Source organism: Panthera uncia, chromosome A2, assembly GCF_023721935.1.
Source record: "Panthera uncia isolate 11264 chromosome A2, Puncia_PCG_1.0, whole genome shotgun sequence".
NCBI lineage: Eukaryota > Metazoa > Chordata > Mammalia > Carnivora > Felidae > Panthera > Panthera uncia.
The window spans coordinates 73,212,370-73,228,101 of record NC_064816.1 but is presented as its reverse complement, the minus strand read 5'-3'; the positions used below and the strand labels follow the sequence as shown (position 1 = coordinate 73,228,101).

At 43.9% G+C, this 15,732-nt stretch overlaps 1 protein-coding gene across 1 annotated transcript in view; it reads right to left on the bottom strand.

The window, feature by feature from the left end:
* Window positions 1–6,774: 6,774 nt before the first annotated feature.
* Window positions 6,775–15,732, bottom strand: part of NRCAM (neuronal cell adhesion molecule) — a 282,710-nt gene continuing 273,752 nt past the window's right edge. Inside the window, exon 28 of the mRNA XM_049641330.1 lies at window positions 6,775–9,322. Coding sequence (XP_049497287.1) covers window positions 9,085–9,322 — 238 coding nt within the window. The 3' untranslated portion in view covers window positions 6,775–9,084. The remainder of the gene's footprint in view (window positions 9,323–15,732) is intronic.

Genomic DNA, 15,732 nt, shown 5'->3' with positions numbered 1-15,732 from the left:
TATATACACCAAAATGTGTTTATTCATTTACCTGTTGGCAGACATTTGGGTTATATCAAGCATTTTTGTAATTATTATTTATAAAAAATTTTTAATGTTTTATTTATTTTTGAGAGACAGAGAGAGGGAATGAGTGGGGGAGGGGCAGAGAGAGAGGGAGACAGAATCTGAGGCAGGCTCCTGGCTCTGAGCTGTCAGCACAGAGCCCGACGCGGGGCTCGAACTCGTGAGCCATGAGATCATAACCCGAGCCGAAGTTGGAAGCTTAACCAACTGAGCCACCCAGGCATCTTTGCTATTATTAAAAGAGCCTAGTTTTTTCTCTTGATCTCAACAGATAATCACTTCCATGCCTACAGGTGGGAGAGGAGAGAGGCCAGCGTGCAAACTGAGTGCCGTGTTTCTCACAGTTCATCAGAATCTGGCTAAATGATCTAAGCTAAGAGCACGTGCTAAACGAAGCACAGGTGTTGGTCTCTACTCCCAGGAGTTTCTGATTCCGTAGATCTGGGGTGGGCCAAGAATTCACATTCCAAACCAGACAGGCTGATGCTACTGTTCCAGGGAACACACTTGGAGAACCATTGGTCTTGAGGACACAGGAGGCCAGAGGGGTGAAGCGGCCTGTGATGTGGTGCTGTACTCACCATAAGCCTTATTTATACACAGTCATGATCACTTCTCAGATACATACAAGCCTAGGGATGGTTAACCTGAACAGCTTTATTGAGGTATACCTTACACACCACAAATGCACTGGTTTTAAGTATACGATTTCATGAGTTCGAATAGATTTCCCAAGTCGTGCAACCATCAACACCATCCAGTTTTAGAACATTTCCGTTATTCCTGTAAGATCCTTCCTGCCAATCCATAGTTAATCCTTGCTCCCATTCCCAGTACCAGACAACCATTGGTCTGCTTTCTGTCTTTATCGGTTTGCCTTTCTGGACATTTCAAGTAAATGGAATCATGCAGCATGAAGCCTTTTGTGATCAAGTTCTTTAATTTAGCATAACATGATGAAGGGTCCTCCGTGTTGTAGCATGTATTACTAGCGCTTAAAAAAATACCAAATAGTATTTCATTTAATTGTATGGATGTACCATTCAACTGTATGGATAGACCACATTTTGTTTATTCATCAGTTCACGGACATTTGGGTTACTTTTTGGCTATGCTGATTAATGCTTCCGTGAATGTTCATGTACAGGTCTCAGTGTGGACACATTTGTTCATTTCTTTTGATATCTACCTATGAGTGGCATTTTGGGTCATATGATAAATTTGTATTTAACGTTTTAAGAAACTGCCAAAACTTTTCCAAAGTGGCCGTACTATTTTGTATTCCCACCAGCAAATATGGCGTCCATTTTCCTTAGATTTTTTTTTTTTTAACGAGAGGAATACAAGAGAATTTGAGATCAACCTGTGCGTAGCAATGTATTCGAAATACTGTTCATTAAGTACCTTAAGTGCATACACAAAGAGGTGGCAACACATTGTTTCCTTACACTGCTTTCGGTCTTGGCTCTACATTAGAATCTGGGGAGGTTAAAAAAATCTTGCTGTCATTGAGGCAATGACAACAGAGAAAAGAGGGGGTGGCTGGGCGGGAGGGCGGTGGGACTTGAAAGCTCCCCGGGGGATTCCAATGTGCAGGCCCAGTCCCTCTGATTAAAAAAGAGAGAGAGAGAAAACAAAATAAGATTGAGTCGTTCACTGAGATAATAGTTGAATAGTTATAGCTGAAGAAAGACCGTCCGCAAGACAAACTGAGCAAGACGGGGGAAGTTCGATGGCTCTCGAACAACAAAGGATGTGCTCTCTGGCAAATAGTCGCTTCTATAATCCTCCAACTGGTGTTATTTCAACTTTTTCAGCCTTTTGGCCATGGAGGAGAGTAGATGGCAGCGGAAGGTGGTGTATGGTGGGGAATCAAAGGTGTCGAAGTCTGTTGGTTCTAGATGGGAGAGACTTGGAATGTGTTGAAGTCGCAACAGAGGGTCCAGGTGAGCAGAAGAGAAAAGAGCAGGGAAGGGGGGAGGTTCGCAGACCCAGGTAGAAGCCTGGTCTTAGGAGGCAGGGAAGGATGCTTCCTCTATTTTAATAGGAGATAGAGGACAGGAGATCATTGAGGCAGGACGAGAGCATTTGCTGGCAGGAAGATGAGGGTATTCCCATCTCTGCTTGTTTTCTTTTCTCAGTGAATTGTGATGGGAGGTCACCTTGCAGACAGTTGTGAGAGGAGAGAGGATTCATTTTCAGAAATACAAAACAAAAGCTGCTCCCCCCACAATGGAGTCCCAAACCCGTAGACACTTCACTTCCTGCTTCTTCCCCTCTGTTATGCTCGCAGGCTTTGCGGTGAGCCTGCGTCAAACAACAAAGGGAAGAGGGACTGAAAGCCTCTCTGTCACCTCAGGGAACGTACATTTGTTCCAATCAGACTACTCGTTGCCTTACATGGGCATAGGCAGCATCTGGGTAAGGCTGTAACCTCTGTCGTACTCAGCCAATGAGGAATCAGGGGAGGGAGGTGCACGCTAGGAAATAAATTGTCTGCTGTGACTTCCCTGAGTGTGCCTGTCCATCACACACCCACTCTTGCAAGAACGTTGATTAAAGGCTCGCTTCACTGTGCTCCGAGTCTCTGTGTCCCTCCTTCGATTGGGTCGGTGGGCTTATGTCTCACAGAGTGATGTGTGAGGCTGGGTGGGGAGAGTGGAAAAGATTTGAAATGGTCCTCGCTGAATGTGAGAATAGAAGTTCACCTGAGAAAAATTAGGTCTACGGGGCAGGATGGAGAGCGTGACCACTGAAGAACCTTCTGTCATGACAAGGACACTAACGTCTATTCTATTTCTCAGCCCCTGCGGGCGGGCAGGGAAAAGCAGGCAGCAGACTTGATCTGGAGAAACATGGCACCTCCACATGTATTTAGAAAAGACAGAAGGGCAAAGAGCTTTGGGGTAAAGCAGGGGTGTTTCAAAAAGAATGGGCCTTAAAATCCATGCTGGAAAAGAAATAGAGAAAGAATAAACTGAGAGACTGAAAGGAGAGGGACACTGGGTTTGGGGAGACATTGTGGGCGGGAGTGGGGTGCGTAGATTATGTGATTATGCAGGTAGAGATGCCAAGGGACTGAGCCCGGGGACAAGTGGACTGTCCACGTGGGTAATGGCAGATCTCTGTGTCCGTTTCCTCCCCTTCCACTCACTCCCCACCTCAACCTGACTACCCAACAGATGACCCGACAGAGACTACCCGACAGCATTTACTAATGGCTCAGATGACCTCCATGCCTTCAAATCCAAAAAGTGTTTCCCAATCCTCATGATCGCTTGATTTTTCAGCATTATGTGACACTGTTCTTGAAATGGTCTCTCTCACTGGGTCCAAGATGACACCCTCTCATTTCTTCCCAGTTTTTCTGGCTCCTGCTCACTGGTCTGTTTTAGAGGCCCATCTGCCTCCTCCTGTCCCTTACATCTGGGAGTTTCTTTGTAGGGTGCAATCCTCAGCCTTCTCGCATATATTCCCTCTCTAGGCAATCTCCTCCCCTGCCTCATGGCTTCGATTACTATTCCTCATCTTAGAAGCTTCTTTTAAGCCTTAAGCCCATACATCCAATTTCTTCTAGTCCTTTCCACTTGGATATCTCAGAGGCGGTTCAAACACATTTATTAACTTGAACTCCTGACCTAGCTCCAAGCCTGGTTCTTTCCTGATGTTCCCACCTCAGTGAACTTCACGTCTGGTTAGACAAGTCAGAAATTAAAGGGCAATCTCTGATACCTCCCCTTTCCTCAACCTCACACATCGAATCTCTTGCTCCCATCAATTTTCTTCCCTTTTAAAAAATGTTTATTTTTGAGAGAGAGAGCATGAACTGGGGAGGAGTAGAGAGAGGGGGCACAAAGGATCTGAAGTGGGCTCTGTGATGACAGCAGACAGCCTGATGCAGAACTCAAACTCACGAACCACAAGGTGGTGACCTGAACTGAAGTCAGATGCTTAACCAATGGAGCCATCCGAGTGTCCGCCATCAATTTTCTTCCTAAATAGCTTTAGGACCCACCTACTTCTTTCCCTCTCCAGTGGGATGATCCTGGATCCAAGTCCGCAACCTGATGTCTACACTACTGCAAAGCATCCCAGTGGCTTATCAATTTCTGGCTCTCATCCTCCAGCCTATCCCTCACACTACATCTCATGAATTAGGCCTCCTCCCCCACTACAATCTAATCATACAACCCTTTACTTCAACCCCTTCAATTACTCCACGCTTTCCACCGCTCCTTGAATAAATACAAAAACCTGTCCCGTGGTCCTCGGGACCCAGCTTGGCCCGGGTCCTTCATGCATTCCAGGCAACGCTGGTCTTTGTTTTACAGCAATGTGTCCTGACTTCTCCTCCTTGATTCTTCCAGTGCCCAGCTCCCATACCTTAGGGGACACTTCCCAACTGCTCCCCACCAGTCAGCCCCTCCATCGCTTGCTCTCATGGAACTTGTGCTTTCTCTTCAGGGCGCTCCTCTTGATTTGGAATTACACATTCATTTGGGTGGTTATTTGATCAGTGTCTGTCTTCTCACACCAGACTCCAGGCGCTGTGAGGGCAGGAACCACAATCCGGTTTTGCTCTTCTTGTACCTTCCCTACTTAGCAAAATATCTGGCAGTAGTAGGTGCTAAAATTTTGTGGGGGGGTGCGGGGAGGAGAGGTTAATTGGGAGCCACAGGATTCAAACAGAAAAGGATACTGGAAATCATCTGCTTTCTGTCATTTTAAAGTTGGAGAAACAGAGGCCTCAAGAGGTGGGAGATGGTGGGGAGGGGGTTGTTTACTTATGCACGGTCACAGTTGATGGCGGAGTTGGAATGTGTCAATCCCGGTCTCTTTCTATCTCAACCTGAGAACTGTTATTTACTATAAATACTCTGGTAGTATTCTCTCCCTCTTCTGCCTTTTTTTTTTTTAAAGTGATAAATAAAAACTGTCCTTAAACTATATCTTTTGTGCGATCCAATCAGAACATATCCATCTGTTCATGGCAGACAAAATGGCACACTCTCGGGGAACAGGGGAAACCATTTTTAGAACACGCCCCGTCCTCACCCCCACCAGCATGTGGCAGTGATGGGGTGCCTCATGGGAGCCAGGGGGCACGCTCCTCCTCTTCCTCCCCCCTGCTGATCGGCCACCCAGCCATGGCTGCAAACGATAAGAGTAAGAAGATTAATAAGATTCACAGCGACACAGACTAACTTCCTGGAAGTTGTGAGCTCCTCGGAGAACATTGCAAATCTCATGTTTTCCGGCTGCAGCAGGCATCATGGCTTGTGCTGTATCTCCAGAGGCTTCATTTTCCAGCAGTTTCTTTTGCACTGAATAAAGCAAGGGGGCCCTCTGGTGGTCATTTATAGAACGATCTCGTGACAGGGAGAAATCTGCTTAGTTTGGATGAGACTTCTTAGTTTGCATTTCTCTCCCTTGCCTCCACAAGGCATTTCCAGAAACAGGCATTAAAAGTAAGTCAGGGGGCACCTGGGTGGCCCAGTTGGTTGAGCGTCTGACTCTTGACTCTTGATCTTGGCTCAGGTCATTGTCTCGAGGTTCTTGGGTTCAAGCCCCACAACTGGCCTATGTGCTGATGGTGTGGAGCCTGCTTGGGGTTCTCTCTCTCTCTCTCTCTCTCTGCCCCCTTACGTTCTCTCTCTTCCTCTCTCAAAATAAACACAATAAAAAAAATAAAAATAAAAAGTAAAAGTAAATCAGGGCCATTATAAAGTGTCGGAACAGGAAGGCATCAATGGACCACTTTTGTGGTCAGGCTTTCACAGGCCAGCCCCTCCTTGCTACACAGCTGTGACTGGTGATGTGGCCTGCAGGTGTGGACTGGAAATCTGGCCCACAGTGTGGACGGGAGGTACCAATCTGGTGTTCAGAGGGAACGCTCTTAGAAATGCTAAGATCATTATAGCATTTTACAGCCCACTTGTATAATGTGTTGTTATCCAAGAGTGACTATAGGGAGGGGCGGCTCTGTGCCAGCAGGCTCGTGTCTGGAAAGGCAGGACCAGGGACAGGTGAATAAGGACAGGCGGTGGAACAGAGGAACAAACCAGGCCTTGGTTATTTGCCGAGCTGGGCAGATTGGAGACAAGAACAGCGGGGGCTGGAGAGAAGGGAGTAGATGACATACCCGTACGACTTGTAAATGCACAGACCACCTCACCAAGAGGGAGAGGTGAAGGAACCCAAGTGGCCCATGAGGATGGTGGAGGTCCAGGCACGCGGAAGACAGGCTGACGGCGGGCACTGGGGAACCTGGCCCGTGGAAGTCGGGCCTCAGGAGAGGAAGCAGCACCCGAGTTCTCAGACTCTCCACCTGCTTTCCATTCAAATTCTTTTTGGCACGCCCCTATTTTATTAGCTTCGTTTTATACCGTGTTTGGTTTTGTGTTTCATTTTCTGTGCCTATAACGGCCTTTCAAAAGTAAAAATAAAAATCTGCGCTCTTTTATTTTTTATTTTTTTATTTTTTTATTTTTTTATTTTTGGGACAGAGAGAGACAGAGCATGAACGGGGGAGGGGCAGAGAGAGAGGGAGACACAGAATCGGAAACAGGCTCCAGGCTCCGAGCCATCAGCCCAGAGCCTGACGCGGGGCTCGAACTCACGGACCGCGAGATCGTGACCTGGCTGAAGTCGGACGCTTAACCGACTGCGCCACCCAGGCGCCCCATGCGCTCTTTTAAAACATTAGGAAATACATGGTTGAAAAAGTTAAAGATCACAAAGAGATCAAGACTGTTTAATAGTGATTTTTGTGTTTTTTTGATGGAAATCCAGTCACATCTGCCTGTACCGTTACACAGACCTGCACATTCACACTCCACGAAGAACATGACTGATTACAAAAGAGAGAGGGACTTTTAAAACCACATTTAATCTTTAATACAAAATCTGTTGCCCTATTACAGAAGTGACCCCTTCATGCACAGATAAATTTCGCGCCTACCATGATGGGAGAGTAAAAACTGTACTTGTAACGCCTCCCTCCCCCTCCCAGACATCGGCAAATGTAAAGTAACTTTTATCTTTGTGCTCTCTGATGCCAAGGCAAGCCTGGTTCGTCTTTCTGTATTTCCATTAGAACGGCTGGTCTGTGAGAAGTGAACATGGAGGCGTGGGATTATGTAGGACCATCTTTACCTGGGATTACTTCAAATTGTGCTTTACCTATAAACAGCAAACGTGCCGGAAATAGGCCTACTGAGCCCCACAGGCAAAGCTCTGAAGATTTCTAGAAACTTGCTGTCAATATGTAGCATAGATCACTATTTCAGTTTCACAGCAAAAAGGGAAAATAAAAACCCACAAGGTATTTAAGTAAATGCTTTCCAATCCCATGCACTGTATTAATTAGCTAACTTCTTATACAGTACAACATCAACATGGGTTGCAGGTTTATTTGTCTGTAACACCTCTATGCATATAGCATCTACACTTTAGGTATATTTACAAATTCAACAAAATATCTACATATAAAAAGCTTCACTTAAAATTAAACTTGATGCAAGTTATGAGAAACCAATTTATTGGCAAATGAAACGGAGCATTCCTTCAACCATAGGTTGTTAGAGGACTTCATATTTGGAGGTAAACCATTTGAGAGATCTCGTTTATGGATACGGTACAATGGGTATGTTGATGTCTGAAACTGCGGGTGGAATCCCTTTGACTGTTGGCCCCGTTAGCACGTGTCAGATTTCTGAGATTCGGAAATGTGTCCTAGCAATTTGCATACACGCTGTTTAATGCTGCAGAGAGTTTCAAAAGTTGCCCCCTACGTAAAGGCCCGGAGAATAACATTCCTGTTGGCATACTGTCCTATGCTTCTGGTGTGGGGATAGCTTATGGTTTACAAAAATTCTTTACCCAACTGACAGCCTTCTGACCGAACTGACTTTAACAGAAACCATAAAAGACCACCGAATCGTCATGTGTTCCAGTTGGTGCTAAAGCTTTTTCTGTCTATACAGACGGGGAAATGCTCCTTAAAATAAACTGTCTTATTCATCTCATTTTCACCTCCCCTTTCTTTCAGCATTGCGGTTTTCATGGTCTCTGCTTTGGAAAAGTTACTTTTGGACACTGACAGTAAGCTGGGACTCCGAGGCGACCGTCCCGGTGGAGAAAGAAGGCAGCATGTTATGGAATGCTTGTTGTCTGAAGGCACTGTACGTGTCTCTTGCCCTGTGCTTTCTGGAGTCATTTTTGAAACTTAAGTGGAGTGATTCGTTTTTGATTCTTTCAGCCTGGCCTAAGTGCCAAAATGCATTGCAATACACATTGCTTATGCCTAAAAACAACTGAACGCGGAGATGAATGTAAAAAGTAGAACACTGTACTGCTGTAACACCCGGAGGGTTAAGAAGGCTAGGAAGTAACAGGAGCGAAGGCCGGTAACAGAGTCTCAGTAAAGCATCAGCAAATGCGACTGTCACAATTAACTCATTTAGCAAGTATATACTGTACATCCTGTTGCTAACAGTCTCCCAAAAAGACTAGACAGCTAGACACAGAGTCACCAATTTCACAACAATGTCCACAAAGACATTGAAGTTCTAGAGAATACTACAGTTACACTCTTGACAATGAAAACGGAATTCATATTTCGGGGTTCGGCCGACGATAGTATAGACCGAGTCTCCAACTATGTTTTAATAACATACACAGGTGTTCCTTTAAGTGTGTAGCATTATTTCATGCATCATATTGAACTGTGTCCTGAAGAGGAAGTAACACGATCCGTTGATGAGGCTGTGTTATTTTGATCAGTTCTGCGGAAACCAAGGATGCCTATTTTGAGTGACAAAGGATGCACTTTGCACTGCAGTTCACATTAACAAATCATCTGACGGAGTTGCGTTCTTGTTTTAGCTGTTCTCATAATATTAACACACGGCAGAACACGCACTGTCTGCCCCTGAGTTCATAGTATGAGAAGGCAGACAAACAAGTGCTTAGGATGAACATTCTAGAGAAATGGGATATTGGCAAAGGGCTTGCGGGTTAAACAAAGGAATTCATGGCATTGACAGGAGAAGGTGCCTCTGAGCTTTCGTTTCCTTCGGCGGGTTCTTTCTCCTTCTTACCGCTGTATTGTCCAATAAAGGAGCCGTCCTCATTGAACTGGCCGTTCACCCCCTCTCCGTAGTCAACTAGGCTATCGTCGCTATCTTCTTTCTTCACCGTCCTGTCTGAAGGTGTTCGACTGCCCTTTTTCAAAGGCTTGTGGTCTTCTGCGTCACTGGAAGACAGAGAAAACATCTTCATCAGGATTGGCATTGAGGCGAAGTGCTTTGTTCTTACGGGTCATGCATGCAGGTTATGACAAAGCGCGCGGAGTCCTGAGCTTCTCAAGTCAAGTCTAATCGTCAGCTTGACTCCAATGACTGGGATGTGGTTGGGATGAAAATCAGGTGCAGCAATGGTTTAATCACGAAGCCTTCAGGAGGCAGATGGCTTCTCGCTGCGCATGTCAATGTCAATGATACATTCCCGCTCCTGATTTGGAAGCAGTTCAGAAACAGTCACAAGCATTAACAAAGGGAGAATGGAGAAAAGTTGAAAATCATCCCTATTTTGAATTCAAAGAAGGCGAAAGCTTATGGCAAGTAGAATAGTTAGTAGGTTAAACTGTGTGAGATCTCTGAATTCCTTGGAGATGAATGGAGCATGATTTTGGTTAAGTGTGAAATATGAGGGTTTTTTCATTTGTTTTTTTTTCTGAGCACGAGGAAGCAAAATCCTGCTTTTTGAATCATTTTGTTATCGAGTGCAGGCCAGACTTGTAAACTTTAACCTTACCTTTCAAGAGACCTATACATTCCATTAAAAGGATGCAGAAGAAACAAGTGAAAATAGCCTAAGAAGAAAAGCAAAATCCTTATACTGATAGTAAACAGTATTTTTTTTTTTTCTGTAAGAATTTTAGTTAATAGGTAAAGGTTGATTAATTTGGAGACAGACGCAATTTCACTTCAAAGCATTACATTTGTACTATTACTGGCAGGTCAATATATTCCTAAGGAGTATGAGTGATTCAAAAAATGTCAAAGCAAACATTTGCTGTGCTCATTTTATCTCAGTCTACTCTTCTCCCATTGTGTTACGTAGCCTATCTGTGTTGGATGGGGATCTAAGGCTCATAATTTAAAACACATTATAGAACCCGATTTTTTTTTCTTACATCTCTGTTAAATCCCTAAGCACAACATCTGGAAGTTGGAGAATAGGTTTTCGAACACCTGCCCATCCGGTCGTGTAATTAGGTACACACAGTGACTTACTCTTTAATAGGGAACACTGGGTTTGAAGAAAAAAAAAAAAAGAAAGAAAAAGAAAGAAGGCAACGAGAGCATTTTGTTTCCTTTCCAGGAGCAAAAATGCAAGGCCAAAGAGGAGACATAAGCAATATTAGTAAAAATGAAGAGGCTTCAGGTCAAAAAGAGGCTGCCTCAGCTGTAGTATTTCACCCAGCAATTTTTGTGCCACCCAAAAATCTGTGCCACGGCTTTACCGCCCACTCTGTCTCTGACAGTGACTTTTTTCTAGGCAAGATACAAACATCTCAAGAGGCACAAATATTCTGGCAGTTTGGCCAATAATGCCTACCGGGGTTTTCAGTCTTTCTCCAAGAAGCAGATCTCAAGACTGGAAAATTATACTTGCTTAACAGGACACTGGTGTCTGCTATTGAAAATTAGCAGTTGCAACAAGACACAAGTTCTCGTCACACACTGAACCAACAGTATTATCCGCACTGCTAATCAACAACTGGGGAGGTATCACAGGACCTCGGGGTGGCCCGTGTTTGGGGCACTTCAGGGGAGAGAGCAGCTCGTCTCCGATCTACTGCAAGTAATAACGTGCACATCTGTAGTCATTAACCTCTAGGCTTTGTCTGAAGACTTCCTGTGAAACATTGCTCATGACTTGGTGAGGCACTTAATTCCACCGGAGTGTTCAATAATAAGCAGGTCTTTGTCACCTGGATTCCAAGCTCTACTTCAGACAGCTAGTGTTCCAAGGATCACAGTACGGTATTTCTTTGATCCAGCCACCTCTCCACCCATTCAACCACTCATATATCTAATAAATATTTATTGAGTGCCTACACTGGTAATGTTCTAGTCCTTGGGGATATGGCAGCAAACAAAACAGACTAAAGCCCTGAATTCATTAAGCTTACTTCTACTAGGGGAAAACATGGAAAATAACGTATTGAAATATTGGTTACATAGTGTGTCAGAAGGTGATTAGTGCTATGGAAAACACGGAACTGAGGAAAGAGGATGAAAGGTGTCAGGGGAGGGTGTAGAGGTTGACGCTAAATAGGGTATCCAGGGAAGGCCTCATTAGAAGTGACAGCCGACCAAAGACTTAAAAGAGTTGAGGTAGGCAGGTGGATAGGTGGAGGGAGAGCCATTCTGGCAGGAGTAGCAAGCAGTGCAAATGCTCTGAGGCGGCAGCAAGCCTGGTGCACTCTGGGAACCGGGAGGAGCTTGTGTGGCTGGTACGGAAGGGGAGAGAAAGAGACAGACAGACAGAGAGAGAAGAGCTAACGTAGAAGGTGGCAGGGTTAGATCCGGGCCCTCCAGGGGACACTGGAAGGCTTCTGTCTTTAGCTCTGAGTGAGATGGAAAACGATTGGGAGGTTTTCAACACATGAGTGACAAGAGGTGACTTAGGGTTTGAAAGGATTACAGTCATCAGTGTTGGGAACAGCCTAGCCTGGAGGGCGGGCCTTGGTAACCTACAGCAAAATTGGGCCACGCCATTTCCTCTGTATTGTGTGTGGCTGCTTCTGCACTCCCCACAGCAGACATGTAGAGTTGCAGCTTCGACCCTGTGGCCGGTAAGGTCTGAAATATTTACGAGTGGGGTCTTTACAGAAAACGTTTGCCGACCCCTGCTCAAGGGGGCCGAGGTGACTAGGGCAAAAACACAGGAGCCTGGACTGTGAGCCTGGACAAGAGCGGAACACGGAGGCGGCAGAAAGTGGCTAGATAATGGACATATTTTGCAAGTAGCACCAAAAGGATTTCTGATGGATTTGATATGGAATAAGAGAGAAAAAGAGGACACCAGGATTTTCAGTTTGAGTAACAGAAAGGATCGAATTACCCTTACTGGGGAGTACAGCGTGTTTGGGACGGAAGATCAGTGGTTCAGTTTTGGACATGTTAAGTTTGCTAGATCAGAGGAACCACTCCTTTAGTGATTTTACGAATCTGGTATAACCTGATACCTAAAACCTACAAGAACACTTGGGGAAAGTGAAATTACAGGCTAATCTCATTCAGGAACAGAGATGTGAAAATCCCAAAGACATCAAGAGCAAATGGAATTCGGGAATCTACTGGAAGGATACCATATCATGACCAAGTTGGGTTTATTCCAGGGAATGGGAGTTTGTTTCAGCATTAAAACTTCAATTCATATAGTTTTCCATTTTCGCAGAAGAACAATATATTATGATCATTTCAGTAGATCCAGGAAGAGGTGTTTGGTCAAATTCAACACCCATTCACAATAAAAATGTCGATACTCTAGGAAGAGCAGTATCTTGAATGTCCTGGGTATTTGCAAGACACTTAGTTTCACCATCTTTGATTGAGTTTCAACACTTTGATTGAGTGTTGACAATTTCTGTTTGGTATCAGAAATAGTAGGGATGCGTACTATCGTCACTTTTAACCAAAACTGCATTGAAAGTACTAAGCGATGTGCGGAGAAAAAGAAATGGAAGGTATACTATTACGAAGAAAGAAAACTGTCATTACTCATAACTGGTATGGTTACACGTATGTAAAACATCCAAAAGAATATGCAGGCGGCCATTAGAATAAAAAGAGAGTTTGGTAATGTTGCTTAATACAATACCAGCATAAAAGTCCGTTTTATTCCCATGCTTGCAAATTGGAAAATGAAATTTAAAAGAACGATTCCAGTTATATCACACAAATATGAAGTATATAAGAACAAATCCAACAAAAATGTTTTAAGTTCCCTATGAAGAAAATGAAAGTTTTATTGTTATTAAAGAAGAGCTAAATATATGGAGGGATTTACCATAATGGTGGACAAAAAGACTCAAATATCGTTACATACGTTAACCCTCTTTATATTGGTCTTTAGATTCAATTTACTGCCAATAAAAACCCAGCAGGTTTCTCTGTGGATCTTGCTTGGCAAGCTGACTCTCAGCTGCACGTGTATAAATGAAAAGGCCAGGAATACCTAAAAAATTCTTGAAGAAGAATAACAAAGTTGGGGGACTTGACTTATCAGCTATCAAGGCTTATTAAAAGTTATAGTACTAAGATAGTGTAGTTTTGGTGCAGGCACAGACAAATCAGTCAGTGGATTGTAACACAGGGCCCTGAAATAGTTGGGCGATCTTTTTGCTGGCTTTATTCCTACATCATATTTTTATGCTATCATAGCTGAGATCATTTTTCAGATCCTACTTTCCAACTGTTCGCTGGTATAAAGAAATACAATCGACTTCACCCTAATTTTGTGTCAGGCAACATCACTAAACTCTTTTTATTAATTGTAATATCTTCCTGCTGATTCATTTGGATTGTTACACAAACAGTCCCTATCAGTTATGAATAATGGCGAGCCAAGAAGGAGCTCCCTAGAAGCATCCATTGCAGCTTAATGATCATAGTGGATGAGAGAAAATCTATAGCAACATGGGCTGTGCTTGAAAGAAGAGAAGGAAGGGAGAGGAGTACTCTATCCACAAACAGAGTCTTTCTAGGAAAAGCGGTTCAAAGGCAGCTCAACATCTTCCTAAGACTGGTTTTTAAAAAGCGGTGTGATGGGGGCACGTGGACGGCTCAGTCGGTTGAGGGTCCAACTCTTGGTTTTGGCTCAGGTCATGATCTCACAGTTCGTGAGTTCAGGCCCCACACAGGGCTCTGTGCTGACAGTGTGGAGCCTGCTTGGGATTCTCTCTCCCTCTCTCCCTCTGCCTCTCACCTGATCAAGTGCTCTCTTTCTCAGATAAACTGGAAAAAAAAAGTGGTGGGATGTAATGTCATACTTCAATTAGAATATGGCTAAATGGGGGAAAAAATTGTACGAGGCACCAGAACAGTACTGGCACGTGATTTATGCCCCCAAAATATAAGTACTCATCTATCTGCCATCACATCTCCTCTCTCCATTCCAGGCCCCCACCTCAGAGAAATTTTTTTTTCTTTTTAAGAAATACCTTGTGTAACACACACAACTCAGAAGTTTCCAGATGTGATGACTGTGAAAAGTTCTACAAAAGGGATACAACTCAGGTACAAGTCCATGTTGAAGCACTGTATTAGTACTTGCTGCTTTTCAACTCAAAGATGAATTTAAAAAAAGTTTTTAAATTTTAAGTAGCCTCCACACCCAACATGGGGCTTGAACTCACAACCCTGAGATCTAGAGTCACATGCTCTCCTGACTGAGCCAGCCAGGTGCCCCTCAAAGATGAATTTTATAATGAAATAGTAAACAAACTGTTTTTGACATGATGTCAAGGGAATTGTCCCAAATGAGACGAACTAGAGGTTACAGGGGATGATTTAAAAGCCATATACTTGAGGCGCCTGGGTGGCTCAGTCGGTTAAGCGTCCGACTTCGGCTCAGGTCATGATCTCGTGGTCCATGAGTTCGAGCCCCGCATCGGGCTCTGTGCTGACCACTCAGAGCCTGGAGCCTGTTTCAGATTCTGTGTCTCCCTCTCTCTCTGACCCTCCCGTGTTCATGCTCTGTCTCTCTCTGTCTCAAAAATAAATAAACGTTAAAAAAAAATTAAAAAAACAAAATAAAAGCCATATACTTATTTAGCTACACAGTAGTCAAAGCTTAAAAATATTCTATCACGTTTTATGAGAGATGTTAAGGACAGGAGGCATCAGATGTTAGTGAACTCTTAGCCTAGGACATCAAAGATTAAACAAATCTCAAAATATGTCATAAAATAGCCATAACATAGCACATGTAGCTACAGAATATATTTTTGATACTCATGGCCAAGAATGAAGACGGTTGAGCAGTGGAAAGAAAGGGTCACATCATAGCATCAAAACTCATCTCTGACACCACTTCCTCTGGGAAGGCTTCTCACATTACCCTCCTTCCGTGCCACCCAGTTGGCCTTGGCTTCCCGCCCCTGCTCCCCGATACCTGAGTTATATCCCTTTCATAGAACTTTTCCCACAGTGCTCAGATTGGTCTTTTACTTTCCCGTGTCCTTTGCTAGACTATAAGCTAGGGAGATTAACATTCTATTGTTTTTACTATCCCCACAGCCCGGCATACAGTAGGCACTCAATAAATACTGGATGAATGAATGAATTCATTGTAAAATAACAATAAAAGACAGGTGGGCATTTTAGAAAATTTCCCAGAATTCTAACATTGGGAAATTTTCATTCCTTCTTAATGAATTTCATGATGTCAGACAAAGCACTAGATTATATATTTTCTTCCTCTCTCTTTCCCTAGGAATGAATTTGAAGGAGTTGACCTTTGTTTCAGTAATACTTCAGGGTTATGCACACAGGAGGGACCCAATGAATGTCTATTGAGTTAAAATTCAGCAACAACAGATACATTTGTGATCATTCGGTTTCTCTTGTGGTCACCATCCTCCAAATCACA